The following is a 21,630-nucleotide window of genomic DNA, read 5'->3' as shown; positions in this document are numbered from 1 at the left end:
GTGGTTGTGGGAGCTGGGGTGTGCGAGGAGAAAGCCATGAGTTCTGACCCCATTCCTCAGGGAGGACTTGAAGGACAAGGGCAGTAGGTAAAGAGAGGAAGGCCATTCCAGGATGAGAGTGCAATAGAGGTGGAGGCTGGAGGTGGGAGGGGGCAGCATGGGTGTGGAGAACAGCAAGCCGTCCAGTGGGGCTGCAGAACGTCTGTATGAGCTGGAGCCATAAGCTAGGAGGCTGGAGGGCACAGGGCCTGTGGACCTGGCTGAGAGTGGGGCTTTGCCTTGTCGTGATAGTGACGAGGGGCCCAGGGGAGGGGCTAGGCAGGGGACACCCTGGCTGCTCCTCAGAGAATGGATGGCAGGGACCTGAGGGGAGGCCAGCACTAGGGCAGGGTCTGTGGGGATGGAAGGGGCCCCAGGAGGCAAGCCAACTGTGGGGCTGAGAGAGGAGGAGTTGGTGGTGGGCACACATGGCTTCCCGGAACTCCACTCTAGCTCTGTAGGAGACCAGAACCACAGGAGCAGCTTTTTGGGCAATGGGTCCCTTCCAAGGTGCTGGGGCAGGAGTAACTTACACCGCCCACCCTATGTTGGTTCCAGCAGGCTAGACCAGGTGAAGTCCGACCTGCCATCTATCCCTTAACTCACCAGTTCAGGCTTTGCCATCACCAGGCTCCACTGAGGGTCACCTAGCCTACCACCATGCCCCTCCCTGCCTCATCGCCAGGAGATGGCCCTTGGGTCCGGGTGGCCCCGCCTCCATAACCTTACACATTAATACCAGCAAGGCAGAGCCACACCCCTCCTCAGTGATTGGCTCAAGGAAGTTCATGTAACCCAATCCCGGCCAATGAGACAGGAAGGAGGTCTGCTGAGGGATGGCTAGGTGAGGTTGGTTTCCAGTTGCTCCTTAAAACCACCTACAAGAAGACGGGCTGTGGCTGGGTGCGATGCCTCAGGCCTGTAATCCCAGCACTTTGGGAGACCAAGGGGGGCGGATCACCAGAGGTCGGGAGTTCAAGATCAACCTGTCTAACACGGTGAAACCCAATCTCTACTAAATATACAAAATTAGCTGGGCGAGGTGGCACTTGCCTGTAATCCCAGCTACTCAGGAGACTGAAGCAGGAGAATTGCTTGAACCCGGGAGGCAGAGGTTGCAGTGTGAGCCAGAATCACGCCACTGCACTCCAGCCTGGGGGACAGAGACTTGGTCTCCAAAAAAAAAAAAAAAAAGGCTGCCTCTTTTCTGCTGGTCTTTCATTTTATTTGGGTGAGGTGCCCCCATGAGCCATTAGCCAGCTGAAGATGGTAATTTGGGGTGTTGGAAAGATCCTGAGACCTCGAGGACGCTTCCGAGCCTGAGCATCCACCAATTCTGGCAGCATTCTATGTCGTGAGTTGATGTGGTGTGTGACAATATATATCCTTAGTATTTAAGCCAATCCAAGTTGGGGTTTCTGTTACTTGGAGCCAGATGTGAAAAGGGCAGTGGTGAGACTGGCCTCAGAGGGGACACTGGCACTAGGGGAGGTACAGCTCTGTAAAGAGTGGAACCCATTTAACTCGGACCTGGACACTTTGCAACGATTATCCTTTGAGTTCTCCTTTCAGATTGGAATCAGTGAGTCTGGAGAAAGGAACAGCTTACCAAAGGTCATGCAGCCTGTAAGTCACAGAGCTGGGGTCAAACCCAGGTCAAACAGTGCTTTGCACGGTGACAATTGGTGAGAAATCATAGCCCCCCAAGATGTCAGAGAGGGCAGGCCCTAGAAATTACCAAGTCCAATCCCACCCCCTCAACTGTAGAGATGAGGCGACCGAAGCTCAAAGGGGACAGAGCAGGGGTCTGTGTGAGGTCTTAGTGCAGGCTGCTGGCTGGTGCCCCTCCAGATAGGACTCTGCCCAGGCAATCCCCACCCCTCCTTACCACAGCAGCCTGCCCCTGTTCTGTCACTGCTGCACCTGGGCACCTCTGTGCCGGCTGCCAGCAAATTCCCAACTTGGCCCAGCTGCCACAGGGTTAGGTGATGTTCAACAGGTGTCCTGCCATTGCTGGACTGGGTCCCACACATGCAAAAAGCATTGGGAGCAAGTCTGTGTAGTGAGTGGTGCCTCTCCCACCCAGATTAGTTAGGCAGCAAAGGCAGCCAGAGAGAGCCTGGGGGTGGGAGGGGGTGCACTCATTAAAGCAGGCAGCTCCTGGGGCCCCTTGGGATAGCCTGCTGATTGGTTCTTAATTTTCTGGGCAAATGCAGGGCCATGTGTGAGGTAACTCTGGGGAAATCAGGCAAAGGATTGGTTTGGGTTTGAAGCCTCTGTCCCCAGGGTCCCCCTTTGTCCCACTCCTCCCCACCACCATCACTCTACCCCATGTCTGAGCCTTCTTTTAATGTCTTTGCCTTTAAATGAAGCCTGGGCTCCAAAGGGGTGTCTTGTTCTATTTTTGCTATGCCAGACATGAGCATTGGTGGGCAGACAATAGGAGGGACCTCCAAAAATCCCTCTGTCCTCCAAGGCCCCTAGGAATGTTGGGACCATCGTGTAGGGCAAGCTGGCAGTGAAGCGCAGATGATGAGAAAAGACCAATCTGGCTATTCCCCTGAACTCAGCCATGGTCTCTGCATGCCCCTGCCCCCAGTCTCATACTCAAACACACGGCCCTCCTGTCCGCCCTGACATAAGTCACAGCCTGCGTGTCCCCACCTCACGCTTGCGCTATTGCTGTGCCCAATTGCCCTGCCCTGTATCAACCCTTTCTCTGTTAAAAATTCAAGACTGCTGGCCGGGTGTGGTAGCTCATGCCTGTAATCCCAGCACTTTGGGAGGCTGATGTGGGTGGGTCACAAAGTCTGGAGTTCGAGACCAGCCTGGCCAACATGGTGAACCTTCATCTCTACTAAAAATACAAAAATTAGCTGGGCATGGTGGCGGGTGCCTGTAATCCCAGCTACTCGGGAGGCTGAGGCAGGAGAATCACTTAAACCTGGGAGGCGGAGGTTGCAGTGAGCCAAGATCACGCCACTGCAGCCTGGGCAGCAAGAGCAAGACTCTGTCTCAAAAAAAAAAAAAAAAAAAAAAAAAAAAAAAAAAAGAAAAAGAAAAAGAAAAAAAAAAACCAAAAAACAAGACTGCCTTCCCTAATCCAAGCTTTACATCCCTCTCCTCCGATTAAATTTTTTTTTTTTTTTTTTTTTTTTTGCTGGGTGCAGGGCTCATGCCTGTAATCCCAGCCTTTTGGGAGGCCAAAGTGGGTGAATCACCTGAGGTCAGGAGTTCGAGAGCAGCCTGGCCAACATGGTGAAACCCCGTCTCTACTAAAAAGATAAAAATTAGCCAGGTATGGTGGCGCGTGCCTATAAGCCCAGCTACTCGAGAGGCTGAGACAGGAGAATTGCTTCAACTCGGGAGGCAAAGGTTGCAGTGAGCCGAGATTGTGCCACTGCACTCCAGTCTGGGAGATGAGAGCAAAGCTCTGCCTCAAAAATTTTTTTATTTTATTGTGGTAAAATATACATAGCACGACATTCACCATTGTAGCCATTTTTAAGTGTACAGTTCAGTGATGTTAAGTGCATTCACATTGCTGTGTAACCATCACTACTATCTATTTCCAGGACTTTTCATGACTCAAAACAGAAACTGTGTACTCATGACCTGTAACTCCCCATTCTTCCCCTTCCCCAGCCCCTGTAGCCGTCGTTCTACATTCTGACTCTCAATTTTCCTATTCTAGGTATCCCATATAAGTGGAATTATACATTTGCCCTTTTGTATCTTCTCTCCTCTGATGTGATAGCCCTGACAAGCCCTCCCAGTTTGTCATTAGATTATACATTATCTTGTGTTGATGTTCAACCTTTTTACCCATGTGACTCCCATCTTCACCAGACCAAGAGTTCCTGGAGGGCAGTTTCTCTGCCGCACAGGCGAGTGCAGCCCTGGGTATGCCGCGGAATTCAGTCAACTCTTACTCAATAGTCAAGGGAACTGCTGACCGACTCACTGAGTGAGTGAACAGTGAATGTGTGGGGGAGTTACAGGAAGCTGGAACCACTGGGGAGGAGACATACCTGAGGGCATCCGTTCTGGCTGATGCGAGGCTCGTCAAAGTTCATCACAGATGGGATAGGGAAGGAGAGTGGGGTGATGGGCAGCCCCACAGAGGCCAGGTCCCTGTTGGCCTGGCTGACCCTGGGGAGGCAGGGAGACAGGGTCAATGCTCTGGGCTCTGCACCTGAGCCTGGCAGCCCAGGGCCCCTGCTTTGATTCTGGGTTGATGCGAGAGTAGGGAGTTGCAGGGACCCCACCGAGTTCGGGCCTGGACCTCATAACAAGTGGGGACCACTGGGCTGGGCGGGCATCAGTCATCTTCCTTCCTCCAACAAGCAAGGTGGCTTCATAGGTCGAAAAAACTCAACAGGAGATAGAGAGAAGTAGGGGAGTCATCTTGGGCCATCAGGACCAGTTGGAAGTGACCAAGACAGACCCTGACTCCCAGGAGTCGGTGCTGTGGCAGAGAGCACATGTTCATAGGGGAACTCTCCCAATGTGTGGCAAAGTATGAATGTCCTCCTGAGGACTGTGACTCCAACAGACTCAAAAGGAGGTCTAGAGGAGGAAGGGACGAGTTGTGGCTGGGGCCAGGGAGACCTCCAGGATGAGTAAGGAGGGGACTCCGGCAGGACTAAAGGCTGTGAAGCTCCAAGATGGCCTTTGGGGCCAACCACTGGCTGGAGCCTGTGGCCCTGAGCTGGAGCAGGAGAGGGAGTGTGGAGGTGGTGGGTGTGAGGCAGGGAGGCAGGCTGGAGGGGCTGAGGAACCCTGGGCAGGGAAGGAGGACCCCTCTTGTTGTCCTCCTCACACTCTCTAGCTGTTAGGCCTGGTATCAGCACTCATCCCCACCACCTGCCCTCCAGCCTGCTCTCAGGAGAGGAATGAGCTGCCCCCTTCCAGGGGCCTGAGCTCTTTCTAGGGAATGAAAGGCATGGTCTGCTGCAGGAAGCTTACTGGGACCTCAGACCCAGTGGAGAGGTTTGAAGGGCCTTAGAGGCGGAGGGGTTTCCGGAGGTCCCATGGCAGCAATGACAGCCTCGCCCCCTCCTCTGCCCTCTGCCCTCCCCTCCTTGCCCATGCCCTCCTGGGCCCCACTCACTTAAATTCCTTGTAGTTGGGAACCACCCGGGCAATCACCACCATGGGGTTGGGGTTGTTGGCCAGGGGCTCGTTGACTCCCCGGAGAAAGATCTGGAGAGGAGAGGAGGCAGGTGAACCCCATGTGGCCTTGGAACCTTCCAGAGATAGCCAGCCAGACTGCCTACCCTCTTTTTCCCCATCCGTGAGCTCACGGCTGCTTCCACACTTGACACCTGCTCCTCCCTGTTCCCTGCCTTACTCGGTTCTTGCTTTGCACCAGGCTGCCCTCCCTCAGGCAGCCTTCTCTGCCTAGCTGAGGCAACTACCCCCGCTTTCTGTCCTGGGATTTACCAATGGATCTCTTACACTAGTTCCTTTGGGGACAAAGGGTGCCATGAGAGTTGGGGCCTGGGAAGGGAGGTTGTGTTCTAACCTTGGCCCCTCCACTGGCTCCTGGGGAGGGGTGGGGCTAGCGGTAGGGCTAGGTGTTCCAGCTCCTTGGTTTCTGTCAGTCAAATGAGGCTCATCTCAGGGTTGAGAGGGGTCTCTGATTAGATCGTTTGTGAGAGAGCACTTTATAAACAAAAGACAAGAAGCCCAGGTCTGGTTTCTCCAGCCATACTGGACTTCCTGAGATCAGCGGCCACAGCCAGGCTCCCCTGGCCTCCCTGATGCCCATCACCCTGGTGCCTGCTCCCTTGCCTTGCTGGTTTCCCCAAGAAGTACTGGTTTGGAACAGGATCACAGCATCCACATCTCTGGGCTATTCTTTCTTAATCAGATCCCAGTTGTCACTCCCCTGATTGCCCTCGCTTGTTCCCTCCTTAGTCCTCTGTCACCCGCTAAGGGCTTCCCTGCCTCCCAGTTCTGACTGCCCTCTCCTCTCCTCCGGGCTTCTATTGGCGCAGCTTTCAGAGAGCAGAGTGGGGTCGCAGCAGGAGGCTACAAAGCAGGAGTGGACAGTGTCATCTTGCTCCAACCCTCACTGACCTCCTGCTCAGCCTGGGCCTGGGGACACTGGAAGGCAGACAGGGGAGACAGGGAGTCTGTCCCCATGTGCCTTTGCTGCCAGCCCAAGAGCCCCTGATCTCCTGGACCTTGACCCTCACCCTGTATCCACCAATGGCTCCCACTCTCCCTCAGCCCTCACCCACCTCCCACTCGGCTCTCATTCCTCCTGCTCCTCCGGTTCCTCTGCCACTTCACTGTCCTCTCCATTTCTGTTCCTTTCCCTAATCCATTCTCTTTCCCAGGCAATTTGACACATGATGGCAAACATGCTTTTGTTAGAAATGAACTGGGTCACGTAATTTTCCTGCCCGACACCCCGCATGCCCCTCTGCCGCGTCTCCCGACAGGCCCCCAGTCCCTATCTTCTTGCTCCAGATTCTTTTACTCCTGCCACACGCCCCTCTTATTTCTGCCACAGCGTCTTCGCACATGCTGATCCCTCTGTCCAGACCCCCCGCAGCTCCCACCAACCCATCATGGCTGACTCCTTCTCATCCTGTAGCTTAAACATCACCACCTCTGAGAAACCTCCCGTGACCATTTTTAATAAAGTAGCCCACCCTGTCCTCCCCATCTCAGTTACTGGATTCCCTTTGCCATAGCACTCATCATAGCCTATGTTTATTCTCATTTATTTCTTGTTTCTTTTCTGTCTATTTGGCTAGATCCCAAGCTCCACATGAGCAGGGACCATGTCTGTCTCATTCACGGTTGTCATCCTAGGTTTTAACAAAAGTGCCTGGCATAGAAAAGAGCTCAATATCTGCTTGTGGATAAATGAGGATCATATGGGCTGGGCACGACGGTTCACGCCTGTAATCTCAGCACTTTGAGAGGGCGAGGTGGGCAGATCACAAGGTCAGGAGTTCAAGACCAGCCTGGCCAATATGGTGAAACCCCATCTCTACTAAAAATACGAAAATATTAGCTGGGCCTGGTGGCACATGCCTGTAATCCCAGCTACTCAGGAGGCTGAGGCAGAAGAATTGCTTGAACCTAGGAGGTGGAGGTTGCAGTGAGCTGAGGTCGTGCCACTGCACTCTAGCCTGGGTGACAGAGCAAGACTCCATCTCAAAAAAAAAAAAAAAAAAAAAAAAAAGAAAGTGAGGATCATATGAATGAAGGAGAAAAGAGGGGAACAATGGAGGAAAAGGTTTACCCTTCCTGTGTTTATGAGCATGAAAGAAGGAGAGACAGAGAAACAGAAAGACCCAAAAGGAAGAAGGGGAGAAGGCAGGCAGTGGTCTGGGTGAGGGTCTTGGGGGATGTGTGGGATCCTAGTTCTGTGGTGCTGATGGGAAGAGAAGCAGGAAGAGGAAGGGGCTCTGGACACAGCTGACGGACTCTGCCCCAGGCATAGCTTGAGATGGGAAGAGGTCCTCACTGGTCTATTCCAGCTCAGCCATTCACTCCAGCTGGGTCACATTGGCGAGTTCCTGCCTCTGGGCCTGTTTCCCCACTCGTGCATGGAAGGATTGAACCATAATCTCCCCTGAGTTTCTAGCTCTGACCTTCAATGGGAGGAGAGGGCCCAGGAGTGGGGCTTGTTCTGGATCATTCTCCCTTTTCTTCCTCCACACCCTCTTCTCAGGCTCCTCTTTCAATACCCATCTCAGCTGATTGCCCAACCTCTAACCCCACACAGGTGTGAGCTGATGGGCACGTACAATAGTCCTTAGGGCCTTGCAGCTCTCACTGAGGGCTCTGGAGACTGAATTCCTTCACCACAGTCAAAGGATTGAATCTCTGATGGTACATTTCACACTTTGGAGGGGTCTGGGGTCTGGGGCTGAGGGATTTCACTGGAGGCTGGCAGGCCCTACTGCTCACAGTCTCCCCAGCAGGTGTAAGGCTGAAAAGGGGGTGGTGGCAGCTAATTTGCATCTGTTCTGTGTGGACTCTGATCAGGTGTGAATGAGACAGCTGCCCAAGTACACCTGCTCATGACAGCCTGGGAAGTAGCAGAAGTTCCTGCTCCTGCCATGCGCTCACCATCAGGAGCAGGCAGCTGCTCTGTGGCCATACCCGTCGCACAGATGGAGAGGGCATGGAGAATGGGCAAGGTGCTGTGGGCCAGAGAAAGCCCCCACTCTACTGCTCTACCAGGCAAGTCAGAGGGCTGGGTGGGGTGGGGCAGCCCTAAAGTTCTGCCTGGGTCTTGGGGATGTGGCCCCCTCCCTGTGGGGTGCGGCCTGGAGACCACAAGGCCAGGCTGTTGCCCCTTTTCCTTGTTCTGTGTGTGTGTGAATTGCTGGCTGTCCTCAGGAAAGGGTGTGATAGAAGGTGTCAGGGAGCAGAAGGCGCCTGTAGGTCTGACATGCTGGCATCGGAGGGGTGGCTGTGGGGGAGTAGAAATGTGGGTTAGGAGTTTTGGCTCCCATACCATACTCCCCTTGGGTCTCAGTGTCCCAGGCTGTGAAAGAGGGCAAAAGAATGCTTCCTCCCCTGCCAGGCTCACAGTGCTGGTGGGAAGTAGCGGGGGTGGAAAGGATAAGAACAGATCAGCCAAGTTTGGGTAGGTGGAAACTCAGAGCTTCGGTCCTGTGGCTCTCACCCTGATCATACTCAGGCTATAGCTGAATTTGAATCTGTCACCACGGGCAGTTTGAAAGCTGGGGGAATGGGAGAGGGGCCAGGTCCCTGGATCATGTCTGCTTTGAGCATCAAGAGTTCCTCCCAAAGCTGCTAATTGGCCTAGCGGGTGGATGGTGATGGGTCCAGGGTTGGTGACCAGACCTAAGGTGGGCCCAACCCTGTCCTGGCTAATGGAAGAGGCTCTGTAAACAGTTGCTGGATGAATAAATGAATGAATGAACTGAATACCTAATCAGTAGACCAGTCAAACTTCTTTAGACACGGTGCTGAAGGAAAGCTCAAGGAGGCCCTAAACTTTTGCTTGGGGGGCTGAGGCACTATCCCAGGAGGGGAAGAATAGAAGAGAAAACAGCTGGGCTAAGGGCTAAGGGGGAGCACAGGGCTTCTCCCCTGCCCCTAGCATAAGATTTGGGGAGACATAAGGCTCTGGGATGCTCTGGTCCCCACTGCAGCACAGAGATGGTACACAAGGAGCAGTGGTATGGCTGAGCCCCTGCCCCTCACCTCCAAGGCAGAGAGGGAAGGAGAAGAGGCTTGAGCATTTTCATCCTTGTCATCCCTGCCAAAGGGCTTGTCTTCACAAACTCCTTTTGCTATTTTGGAAAGGCCTGGTTACTTTTTCGATTCTTGGTATCTCTGCTCCATACCCTCAGGCCAGCCAGTGGGGGCCAAGGGCAAGGCGTGGGGCCTGCTCAAAGTTTGGCCCCTTCCCACTCCACCCACCACCCCAGAGGGCCCCAGCTCTGGTACCTCCAGAGCTGTGTGGTTGCAGCCGATGTCGCGGGGGATGAAGCTGCTCTTCCGAACGACTGTGGCATACAACTGGGTCTTGGCAGCGGCTTCATCAGCTTTCCCAGACTGGGTGGGCTGGAGACAGGGTGGGGACAGAAGAAACAGAGGAAGGAGAGTGTCTAAGGGGCAGATCCTGGCCATAAATCCAGCCCTCTGCAGACAATCACTTGGCATTGCTCCACTGGGGCTCCGAGCTGATAATTAAAGCTCATGGTCCCTGTGAGCCCTTCCAAGGAGATCAATATAATAAATCTTCCCTTTTCCATTTGAATATTTCATCACCCTCACAAGGACCACTGCCTGTCTGCTCTCCAGTAAAGATGTGATAACAAGGCCTGGGTTGTAAGTGAACAGACAGCCAGGGGGCCTGGGTGATGCCCCCAGAATTACAGCTCAAGTGCTGAGTCTCCCAGGGTGAGTAGTGCATCTCTTTTACTTCCCTACCTGGCCCATCCTGAAGCCCTGGGATTGGGGTTCATCATGGGGCCTAAGGGAAGGTAAAGCCCCCTGGTGCCATGATTGAAGAATTGCTTAGAAAAAAGTTCAGTGCTGGCCCAGAGGAGGGATGGAGGGAGGGGAACTGACCAAACTGAGCACCTACTGTGTGCCAGGAACCTTGCCTACCATTGCATGGGATCCTCAAAATGACTGTGCCAGCTTTGCTGATGAGGATGGAGGCCTGGGGGTTAAGTGGATTCCCACGGGTATCCAGCTAGGAGGCAGCAAACCTAGGCGAGGACCCCCGACAATCTGGCTTCACATTGTTCTTTACTCTCAACCACTGTCAGGGTCTGGAGTGCACAGTGGGGAGCGGAATGTGATGCTTCTGTTCATCTCTGGCTCACTGCCTGGCACATAGTAGGTGCTTCATAAGTCCTTGAGCAATGAGATTGAATTGTACCCCTTACGCCTTAGCACTAGGAGGGAGGACAGGCAGGGGTCTGGCCTTGGAGGCCCAACCTTGGAGTGAGGAGCCTCAGGCCCCTCAGTTCATAGCTTGGACCCAGTTGCTCACTCCAGGGATGCATTCCAGGGAATGCTTTATCCCGTGTAACCCCCAACTCTCCTGGGCCTTCTGACCAAGGCAGCATGTGGAGGTAGCTCAGAAGGAACTGGCTTGGGAGACAGCATGACCTGGGCTCATCCTCAACTCTGCCGCTCACTTGCTCTGTGACTCAGGAAGAGGAGATTTTTCTCCCCAGGTCCCAGTCCCATGTCTGCAAAATGTAATTTACCTTGAGGATTAGAGAGGGAGTGTGAAGTGTCTAGCACAGGGCCTCGAAGCAGCAGGTACTCTGTAAATATTGTATTTCTTTGATTTTTAGATCCGCTCTTTTAACATTTATGTAATCAAAATCTATCTTTAATTGGTATATTCATTTAATGTGGCAATTGTCCTATAATATTCAGCTGTCTTACAGAGATGAATTTGGAGAACTCCAAATTCTTGTAGACATCATTCCTGTGTATGTACCAGGAGCTATGTTTCCTGAGCCCCACATGGTCCTAGATGTGTCATACTGTGGGTGGGTGTGGAATGTTCAGAGCTTCTCTGAGGAAATGACTGGGGACATTCAAGGTGGTTCCCACCTGCTCTCCCCACACTTTCCCAGGCCTCTGACTCACCTTCACCAGCTCAAAGTGGTAGGGGTGGAGGACACGTAGGTACTTGATGGGGATTTTGTAGGACAACAACTCCTGTTTCTTTCTATTGTCCACCACCTTGAGGATCACATCTGGAAAGATAAAAAATGAGCACAGGTTCACTTTTAAATGGATCCCTTTCTCTCCCAGCAAGGAGAGACAGTGAGAGGTGAGAGACATTGCTGAGATTAGGAAGCAGGGGCCACACTGAGGAATCAACATGCATGCACGTGTGTGGATCACCCCTGTGCACACAAACCCAGAAGCATAGTCTGAGCCTCTGCACAGGGCAAAGCTCCATGCCCGTTGCTGTTAGGACTCCAACATGCAATTTTCTCCCACGGTCTAGAAACTCCCAGGCCAGAGATAGACACACACAGAACTGAGTCCAGTCCCCTGTGGCAACAGACACACGTGTGCACACACTGAGATACACAGGCAAGCAGGCATAGCACCTATTTCCAGGAATAAGATTCCTTCCCTTGGTCACAAACACTTGTGCCAGCTCTTGAGGCAGGATGGGGAGAGATTATCTCACACATGTTGCAGGTGGGGAAACTGAATTTCAGTAAGAAAAAGTGATTTGCTCAAGAAATCCTTTAATACAGCTATCAATAAAAGCCTACTACAAGTAAGGGAAAACTAAATACTAAGAATAAGGCACCACTTAGTAAACACCCTCCAAATGGACTATATTTTCTCATAAAATAGTATGAATGTTGGTAGAAACTTTTTTTTTTGAGATAGAGTCTCACTTTGTCACCCAGGCTGCAGTGTGGTGGCATGATCTCAGCTCACTGCAACCTCTGCCTTCCAGGTTCAAGCGATTATCCTGCCTCAGCCTCCCAAGTATCTGGGATTACAGGCGCCCACCACCATGCCCAGCCAATTTTTGTATTTTTAGTAGAGACAAGGTTTTGCCATGTTGGCCAGGCTGGCCTTGAACTCCTGACTTCAAGTGATCCACCTGCCTCAGCCTCCCAAAGTGTTGGGATTACAGGCGTGAGCCACCGCTCCTGTGGTATAAACTTTAAGAAGGACACCAATGTCCTATAAATAATCATGACAGTCCTGTTTAGTGAGCAGGAGTGTCATGATTATTTAGTGAGCATCTATTATGTGCCAGGCATGGGGATGGGCACGTCTCAGCCATGATTCCAACAAATTCTCACCACAACCCCTGAGGTAGGTATCATCATCTCTGTTCTTAAAATATGAACAGTGGAGCTCAGAGAGTTATATAACTAGATCAACATCACACGTCTAAAAAGTAGATGATGGGAAGGGTTGAATTTGGTGACACTTGAGGCATCTTTCTATTCTGGGAATCTATGATTTGAGGAGGAAGAAGAGATGGGGAGGGAGAAAAGGAGGAGAAGGATAGAGGAGGGATGGAGAAGGAATGAGACACATGGGGTAAGAAAGGATACAAAGGATGCAAAACAGAGAAGAACAGGAAAGGGAGGATGGGGCGGAGGGGTGTGCCTGAGACACTTGGGGAACCCCTTGCCCTCTGCGTCTCTTGAGACAAGGGATTTCAGCACCAGGGACAGCAGCTGGCCCTTGAGGGCGCAGCAGGTTCAGTGGGCTCAGCGGCTGGGTCATTTGGAGCTGGATGGGTCATTTGGACGTGGGGGTGGAAAAGGAAGCTGAGAGCTTTACTAAGTATTCTTTCTCTGTCTTCCCCACAGTGACCCTGAACACTTGCCAAGATATCTCAAGAGCTTGTCACATAGGATACATGCTCAAAGGAAAGAAGGGGGAAAAGGCACCGAAGGTGTTGAGGTTGGCTTGAAGAAGGGAGATTGAGGCAAGGGATATGAAGTCAGCAGACCTGGGTTCTAGTACCAGGACACTAACTTGCTCTGTGACTGTTAGCAAGTAATTTAACCTCTCTGAGCTTCATGTTTCTGCTCTTTAAAGCCTTGTCTCTCCCCTTGGGTTGCTGTAGGGAGAAGAATGTGTTTTCAAGCTGTAACATTCTGTGCAAAATGCTCCTTGTGGCTGTCACTATTTTCCTCCTCTTTAAGCATCTGCAGCTCTCCATACACAAAGCCTGCTGTAGGCAGACCTGAGGAAACTCTGCTGGGGGATTCCAGTGCTCCCAGCCAAAGCACCACCAGGAGCTGTGCAGGCTGAAGCCCCTTATGCCAACTCACCATGGACCCAGAATCCAGTTGGGATTTGCCAGGGTTGAAGGAGAGGTGAGTGCCATGCATTTTCTCCACCCGCTATTCCTGGAGCTCTGTGTGGGCAGCCAGCAGATGAGCTGGAATTGGGGGTAACGGACAGCCACTCCTCCCTGCTCCTGTCTCCATGCTACAAACATGCTTCATCAGTTTCCTCTCTGGGCATTGTGCCCTTCCGGCCTCCCACCACTCCCTTTGTGTGGCCAACAAGCTATTTCTGCCACCCGCCTGCTTTGGCCCTGACACAGGGTCTGAAACTCCCCTTTGCTTTTCATTAACACATCCTTGAGCTATCTCCCACCCTTCCCCCGCCTCTTGGCCTGGCCCCCATCTCCCCAACCCCCAACGCAGACATCACCACAGCAACCGGTTCCAACAAGCATCCAGCTACTTCAGTCTGCAATGAGGTGCCTGCCAATATTCCCTGCCTGCCCATGAGGGCTCCCCACTCTCTTGTCCCTCCTGCAGTTAGTCCTGCCCCTCTCTCTGCTGCACAGATGGGCCCTGGGGCTACTGACCCTATTACATTTTTTCCTTTGTTACCCCAAGTATGTAGAGCCCAGGGCAGGATCCCAGCTCAGGTTCACTCACCACAACCTCTGACTTCCCACCAGCCACATAAATACATGCATGCATACACACACAGCCACACACACAAACTACACATACTCATGCACTGCAAGGCACACACCACCATCCAGATCCATCCAGACACACATACACCACACCATTGCAGCTAGACACACACAAGCACACACACACGTAAGACACACAGACATGCATGTCTACAAGTACAGACACAGCACACACCACATTCACACATGAACCAGCACGCAAGTATTCACAAAGACATGCACACACAGGCACGCATGTGCCTCTGCATGAAATCCTAGGTCCATTTTTCCGCCTCATTTGCATATTCTTAAAGCATCCCAATAGCTCCACCTATCCCTTTACAGGCAGAAAAGAAAAATTATCTGGTTTGACCTAGAGCTAGCTCCTTCCCCTTTTACGAAGGCTCCGCTTCCAGTTTCCTTTCTCCCCTCCCATAGTCTCCAGCTGGCTTTCTGCTCTGTGTGAGGAGGACAAGTTCTGTCTAGGTCTCTGGCAAGGTTTCAAGGGGGAGAGGCAAAGCCTGTCCTCTCAGGGAGAGACCACCTGCAAGAAGCAAGTCTGAGGTCCTGACTAGATGAGATCAGAGACATCGCCAGGCACCTCCGGTGTGTGCTGACAGTGCCCGATGCGATGTCCCACCATCCGGGCATCAGCCAATCAGTATTCCCATGTGTCCAGCCTGACATTTCCATTCTGCCCCAGGAGAATGGAAATCCAACAGACCCACAGTGTGAAAGTAAATACAAGGGTGCACATGCATGTGTGTACGTGGGCACCTGGTGGCTCAGGCTGACACCTGGGGAGGACTAGGCAGAAAGAGGGATCCATTCTAGGGACATTTCAAAGATTTTTTAAAAAATCAAATGGAAGCAGCAAGAACCCTGCAGCTGCAGTAAGAACATGCAATTCCGAGTCCTTGGACCTCGGTCTTGAGCTTAAGTCAGTTAAATTCCCTGAACCTTGATGTTCTCTTAAGCAATGGGAGCAGCATTGCACCTCCTGGGAGGTGGTGACTCCAATGAGCGATGTGTGGGGACGTGCTGGGAAGCTGTAATGTCCTGTTTCAGTGAGAGACGGCGGTAATAACAGCCATGAAAATAATAACAACAGTCATAAAAAAGATAAGCTTGCATTGTCTGGAAAATTCATTTATGTGGAACAACTCATTTTTCTAGCAGGATGGGGAGATGAGGCGTGACAGTATTATGATTTTTTCTGAGTGCTTTTAACTGAGCCCAAGGAGGTGTTCAGGTGGCTACCAGCTGCGGTGAGAGGGAGCCTGCTTCTGCCCTAAGTCCTTGGCTGTGTTCACACCCTGCCTGCACATGCCGGCCCAGCCCCCACCTTACCTTCTTGCCCTGCATCCTCAGCTTGGATCTCCACGTTCACCGTGTCCCCCCAGATAGGGGCTCTGGTGGGCTCTGAGGTCACAGATGTGACTGCCTTGGAGCTCTGGTTGTTCTTTTCCTCAGATGTGCTTTTCCTGGGGAGAGCAGGGGCAGGGTGAGTCAGAGGGAGGGGTCCTGTCTGCTGCTTGTCCCCCTCGCAGGCTCCATTGTCCATAAATCTGAGTGAAAGGTGGACAGCATGTGGAGGGCTCTGTCCCATGCATAGACACTTGTATCATCCCAGGCCTCTCCCCGGGCTCCTCTGCCAGCCCAGGTGACCACACTCTCTCGCTGACCACTACTGAGGCCTTCACTTAGTCACAGGCCTCTCACTTTGAGAGGCTCAGGGCAGGGGTGGGGGTGGGGGTAGAGGGTAGATGTCTTGCCCGCCTGACTTCCTAGCCCTCACCAGGGAGGGCTCTCCAGCAAGAGCCCGTGTGCGTGGCCTCCGTCTTCTCTCGGTTCGGTTCGGTGGGAGGAAGCCTCTGGGCAGGGTGGCTGTGCGGTGCCCCGCCTGGCTGTCCTCTCTTCTTCACCTTATTTCCCTAAACTTCTGGCCCAGATTTCCAGGCTCCGCCCAGCAATCCCAGTTCTAAATGCTTGCAATGAAGCACACACATGCTGCTGACTTCTGAGATGCCTGCTGTGTTCAGGGTCTTGGGCTGGGCCCCTGGAGCTGGACACCTGGAGCTGGGTCCAGGTCTGGGGGCAGGGAGTGGTGGAAAGGGCTTTCCAGCCCTCAAGCACTCGGATTGTTCAGGACCAGGCTAAGGTGAGAGGTAAGCTTGGGCCCTCTGCACCCCAATGCACCCCACAGACATTGGAGATCCAGAGGAGTCAAATGGCTCAGGGAGAGAGTGAATACTTCTATAGAAGAGGTTACTAGGCCAGGGCCGTCCCCAGTGCTGCTCCATTAACTGCAGCAGTCATGGGCTGAGGAATCATCCCAGAGATCCTGTAGCAGAGGGAGCCACACCACATACCTTGCAGAGGAAGGCAAGGTGCACAAATCGTACCCCAGGATGGGAGCAACGATGTCTTCCCCTCCAGCCCTTGTTCCACCCTCAAAACCCCAAAGGGAGTGTGGGGCAGGCCAATTGGCTCAGATTCCACCTGCTCTGTGCATTAGCAACACCAATATGGTTCTTCCCAGCCCAGCTTGTTCCTCTCCTCCAAGAAGCCCTCTGGAGCCCCCTGGCCCTCACTGCTCCCTCTGCCCTTTAGACTTAAGTGACGCTGTGACCTGGCTCCTTGCCCCGACTCATCACAGCCCTGCCTCTGTGGGTAACCATGCTTGCAGGAGTTCCGTCTCCAAGCTCCAGAGGTCAACTGAGGACTCCTGCTGTGCTTTGACTGAGTGGCAGTGTGACGCAGTGATTGTAAGAAGGACCCTGCAGCCAGGCATTTTGGGTTCCAAATCCCAGCTCTACCCTTTGCCAGCTGGGTGATGTTAGGCAAGGCACAGAACCTGTGGTGCCTTATTTTCTTCATTTATAAAACAGAGACGGTAATGGTGCCCAGCCTGCAGGGCTGTTGTGAGAAGGAAACAAGTGAATATGTATAGTGCCTGGCACATTGCTAGGTACCAAGAAAGTATTAATAATTCTTAGTACCTTAAGTTATTAAAATATAAATATAATTCCTGTTCTTACCCCATAGCACTGGAGAGCTTAGCCTCATTGACCCTCCTGTGACCAGCCCCTTTGCCTGTCATGATTTTTCCCCATCATGCCCCCAACTCTGGGTCTACAATTGGGGAATGTCTGGCTGCTCTGGCCAAGGTGTGGAATCCTGGAAAGAGCATAGGCTCGGGAGTGATTCAGAGCTGGGTTTGGAGCCTGTGTTTATCCTGGTGGGATCACCTCCCCTCTGCACCTAAGTTCCTCCTTTTTCAGTAGTACCCTCCTCAGGGAGTGGTTATAAGGACTGGAAAGAAAGCATGTTCTGTTCCCAGCACCCAGAAAGCCCCAGTTCATGTTATTCCCTTCTTTGTGATACAGAACAGGCTGAGTGTTTTCTCAAGAGGACCTGCCTGAGGACAGCATGAAGGGGAAAGAGGTAGGCACTGAGTACAAGCTGGGGTGAGAAGGGGCATCTCCCAGAGAGCTGGATCCTTCTCAGATGAGTGTCCATCCAGACACATCACCCCTGCAGGCTCTGCAGAATGTACTCCTCACACCCCCAGAGGGGTGTGCGGGAGGCTGCCAGGCTAGAGAGGGAAGGCAGAAGCCTAGCAGGAACGTGGCACTTAGCTTGCTCCCTCCACCCTCAGGTCCCTTTTTCCCTCGGGCTCTGTGACCGTGCTTGACCGAGGGGTGCAATCTAAGCACCTCTTATGACACTCTGTGCCCCGGCTCCCGCTCCTGACAGCTGCCCCAGCAAAGTCAGAGACCTCAGGCTCTCAGCAGCCTCCCTGTGCTACCCAGCCACTCGATCTGCTACTTATAGATACATAGTTAGTACACAATAAGGCCTCACAGCCTCCCTCCTCAGGGACCTGCACAGAAACAGCAGAAAGCCAGAAGCGCCGAGGGTGTGTCAGGAAGTCAGTCCTTCTGCACCCAAATGTCAACCCCAGAACTGGACACAAAACTGCACCTGCACAGGCACATTCCTGGGGCATTCCCAGGAATCTTCATGTGGTTCTGTGTGCACAGAGAAGACACAACTGAATGTGTGAAGTCACAGGCAGCATAGTGACAGGATTCAGGATTCAGGTTGGACCCCATGCCAGCCTGTCTTCTACTGTCCTCATACCCTCCCAACCCTCCTGGGAGGGTGGCAGGAGAAATTCCCAGGTGCAAGAAGGTGGGGGAAGGCGATGGGGCAAGGCAAGGGAGCAGGTGCTGACTTTCCTCCAGCAGAGAAAGAGTTAAGCAACTATTTTCCCCACCTCCCTGCCCCATCTAATATGAAGGTCATCAGGGCTAGGTGAGTACAGATAAAGCAACTGGGTGGGAGGGGGAGGCCCCAGGGGAAGAGGGAGGCTTTTAGCAGGTGGAGGGAAGCTGTCAGGGTAATGGCTTTTCCTGGCACAGCTGACTCCTCCGGGCCTTGATGCTATTCTAGAATCTGGAGAGCAAGAAGGGCCTCTGATTCTTCACAGAATAGGAGCAGGGGACGAGCTCACTCCCTGCTCCCAGCCCCATTCTGCACCCCGCAGATGGGCACGTGGCTGAGTTCCAGGTTCCTGGGCTCCCTCAGGGCTCCCAATGCAGTCTTTGAGCCCAGGGGACCTCTCCAAGACCTGCCTCCCTAGGTCTCTCCACAGGCTGTCTGCAAGGAGAGACCTCCCTCCCCGTCCCCCCAAAGACCAGCCTTGTTAGCTTGGACTCTCTGGCTCCAGGCATCCAGAGCCAGGAGGAGGTAGTGGGTGGTGCCTGCTGTCTCAGGGTCAGATTTAATCCAGCCACAGCATGGGCAGCCATGCCAGGATAGGACTGGAGTTGGGTTTAGAGTGCAGCAGCCCCAAGACCAAGCTGCAAGAAAATGTAAACCCCCCTCAACCTGGTCTACCCTCCAGGCTGCTGGAAGAGTGTGTGTCTTTGACAAACTCCAGTCCCCAGCTAGGCATTCCTGGGGCCCCCACCCTAGCGGGGGATGAGGGGGCCAGACCCAAGCGCAGCTGTGAGTGGGAGGGAACAAGGACTTTGCTTTCCTTCTGCAAGGTCATGACAAAGGGAAAATGTGTCATCTGGTTCCTGGGGGATGCAGCTGTGAGTGGAAGAAGTGAGCATCAGAAAAGCATGGGATTTGATGGACAGAAAGCAAGAGTGCTCATAAGCTGCTTTCCCCCTGACTCCAGGGGACACACACACATATCCACACATACACACACACACATGCACACACACACACAAAGATGCATGCACACACACATACATGCACACATGCACATGCACAAGGCTGCCCAGAGAGGTGTGAGTACCATACTGTACCCACTCTTGTTACCCAGCCCTCAAACTGCCTCCAGGGTCTTCTATTCACACCTGAGCCTACCTCCCTCACCTGCCCTGCCTTCTTTTTGGCCTCTGACTCCCCTCAAAGCCTCAAAGCATGAACAATAGTCAAGGCCTGGCCTCCTCCTGGGCAGAGCTTTAGAAGCTGGGGCACAGGCAGCCTGACTTGTTTTGAGTGCCAATCCCAGGCCAGTCACCAGGAGAGCAAAGGAAAGGGGAGGGGCCCGACTCAGATCTGCTGTGGCTGCTGGGGTCCTGGCTGGGCAGGCTTGTAAATCCTGAAAGAATAGAGGGATGTTCCCAGAAGCCCCTGGCACTGGGGAAGTCAGGCAGGCACTGGGAATAATGGATAAAGAGCGGACCTTTAAGTGGATGGATGGTGGAATAGGGGTATTGGGCCCCTTTGACCTGGTCCATCACAGCCCATTGCTGGCTCACCTGGGAAACTGAGAGGGAGGTGAGGGAACTGGCAGTCCTGCAGGCCAGCTGTCGAGGTATCATGGTCAGGCCTCAATCTTTCCTGAGAAGGTAGGGCAATTCCCCTCTACCTGCTTCCTCCATGCCAACTTCTGAGCCGGGGAGGCCTGTCTCCCCCATCCTCCAGAAGTCCAAGAGGCTGCCAGACTCCCAGCCATAGGCTAGGCCTGCCTCCATCCCTGGAGGGCTCTGAAAAACCCAATTACCTCTTCCCAATCCAGGAGCCCAGTCTTATGCAACAGGAGATGGGAGCTGGCTTCTGCCGTGACAATCATCTGAATGGGGTGGCCAAAGGCTGGGTTCCTGTGTTTCCAACCCTAAACCTGGAGGAGGCAGGGCTTAAACAGATAGATGGAGGATCTTTCCACTTGGAGGAGGGAAGATGAGGCTTGAGAGGGGCTGTCTGACTCATGCAAGTGCCGGCTTGGGAGCAGGGGTTGGGGGAGTCAGGAGAGGGAGGCTGCGGTTCTCCCCTGACTGAGTCCCTCTCAAGGCCCCTTTTTGCCATAGCCACAAGCAGTGTCCTCTGAGGCCAGGCAGGCAGAAGGGAAGAGCCCCGGGTCTCACACCTCTGGCCTTCGCCAAGTTCCCCTGGGATTGCTGGCCAGGGTATTGTGCCCGGGGACTCCTCAAAGGAGGAGCTGAGATCTGAGGCAGGGAGTCAGTGCTGAAGCTCCCTTCTCTCCTCACCCCCGCTTCACCACACAACAGCCTCGACAAGGCCCCCAGTCCATGCTGCCGCCTCCCCCAGCCCCATGCTGAAGGCAGGGCAGCTGGTCCTTGTGGGTTTTGAGCCCTGGGAGGCTGCCACTTAAGGCATGAGCGGGGCTGTTATTCTCAGCAACGCAAGGGGCTCTCATCCTGGGTTTCATTTATTAATTGCACTCTAATGAAGCATCACTAATTGCTGATGGTGCTACAACACTGCAGGTGGGCCTCAGTTTACAGAATAATTGACTCTGGAGCAAGGAGGGTGCCAACTGGAGGCCAGCAGTTCCCAGTCCATGAGGGCCTGGCTCTTCCCCTGCCCTTACCTGCAGGGCATGAGGGCTGCTCTGGGAAAAAGAAAGGGCACCTTCCGAGAAACTCTGAGAGAAGCACTCTAGCAAAGGCAAAGATCTTCCTGTTAAACAAGGATGCTGCTCCCCTGTCCCGCCACTACTCACACTTCATCCCAAAGTGTGGGCACCCCTCCTTTCCACCCATGGTGGACAAGGAGAAAAGCACAGCCCACAGAGCTTTGTGATGGCCCAAAGTCAGGCTCAAGTGCTGGTGTGCTGGGCATTGTTGCACCTTCTACCCTTTTCTGGGAAGGGGATTTCCTTGTTTTCCAGAGATACATTTTTGCTCTTTTTGAGGCTGGAGGCGATGCAGGGCCAGGAAGGGCTGCTGTCTGTACCATCTGTCAGCCTTTGGACTATCATGCTGTGGCCTGTCCTGTGGCATAGCTGGTGAGGGGCCCTGGGAGCCACCTTCTTAGGCCATGGGCGATAGGTGGACCTGTCAGTCAATACCATGGTCCTATGGGGAGGCAATGACAGTCCCCTTGGAAGGTGTGGGCCTGGATGAGACAACCCAGCAGGACTTGCCAGGACGCGGGATCCTCTCAATGGTTCAGTCACTCTAAACAGCCTCTTCTGAGTACCCACTTTCTCACATATGCAGTCTCAGGGCAGGAGGAGTGTGGACCAGACGTAAAGTTGAACTTCCTGACCTCACAGAAATCACTGGACTTTTCTGAGTCCTGTCATTCTGATTCTCATTCCCTGCTTAACTTGTGTGCTGTTCAGTCCACGTTTTGAGGTCTGGGGCTGCTCCCTGGCTCAG

The 21,630-nt window shown here is 53.3% G+C and overlaps 1 protein-coding gene and 1 long non-coding RNA gene across 3 annotated transcripts in view; one reads left to right on the top strand and one right to left on the bottom strand.

Annotated features, from left to right (window-relative positions):
* CCDC33 (coiled-coil domain containing 33) overlaps positions 1–21,630 on the bottom strand; it is a 100,543-nt gene that overhangs the window by 59,196 nt on the left and 19,717 nt on the right. Inside the window, exons 3-7 of the mRNA XM_073012302.1 lie at positions 15,329–15,462; positions 11,158–11,267; positions 9,490–9,606; positions 5,153–5,244; positions 4,071–4,191 (exon numbers count right to left, since the gene is read on the bottom strand). Of these exons, the coding sequence (XP_072868403.1) occupies positions 4,071–4,191; positions 5,153–5,244; positions 9,490–9,606; positions 11,158–11,267; positions 15,329–15,462 (574 nt within the window). The remainder of the gene's footprint in view (positions 1–4,070; positions 4,192–5,152; positions 5,245–9,489; positions 9,607–11,157; positions 11,268–15,328; positions 15,463–21,630) is intronic.
* Positions 9,549–20,856, top strand: LOC119628080 (uncharacterized). Of its 2 annotated transcripts, XR_012091544.1 has the most exons (3): positions 9,549–13,379; positions 15,930–16,146; positions 16,592–20,856. It is a non-coding gene; the product is annotated as an uncharacterized lncRNA (long non-coding RNA). The 2 variants fall into 2 exon arrangements; XR_012091543.1 differs by having other exon boundaries at positions 15,930–20,856.

Source organism: Chlorocebus sabaeus, chromosome 26 (genome assembly GCF_047675955.1).
Source record: "Chlorocebus sabaeus isolate Y175 chromosome 26, mChlSab1.0.hap1, whole genome shotgun sequence".
Lineage (NCBI taxonomy): Eukaryota > Metazoa > Chordata > Mammalia > Primates > Cercopithecidae > Chlorocebus > Chlorocebus sabaeus.
This window is presented reverse-complemented; position numbering and strand designations above follow the sequence as displayed.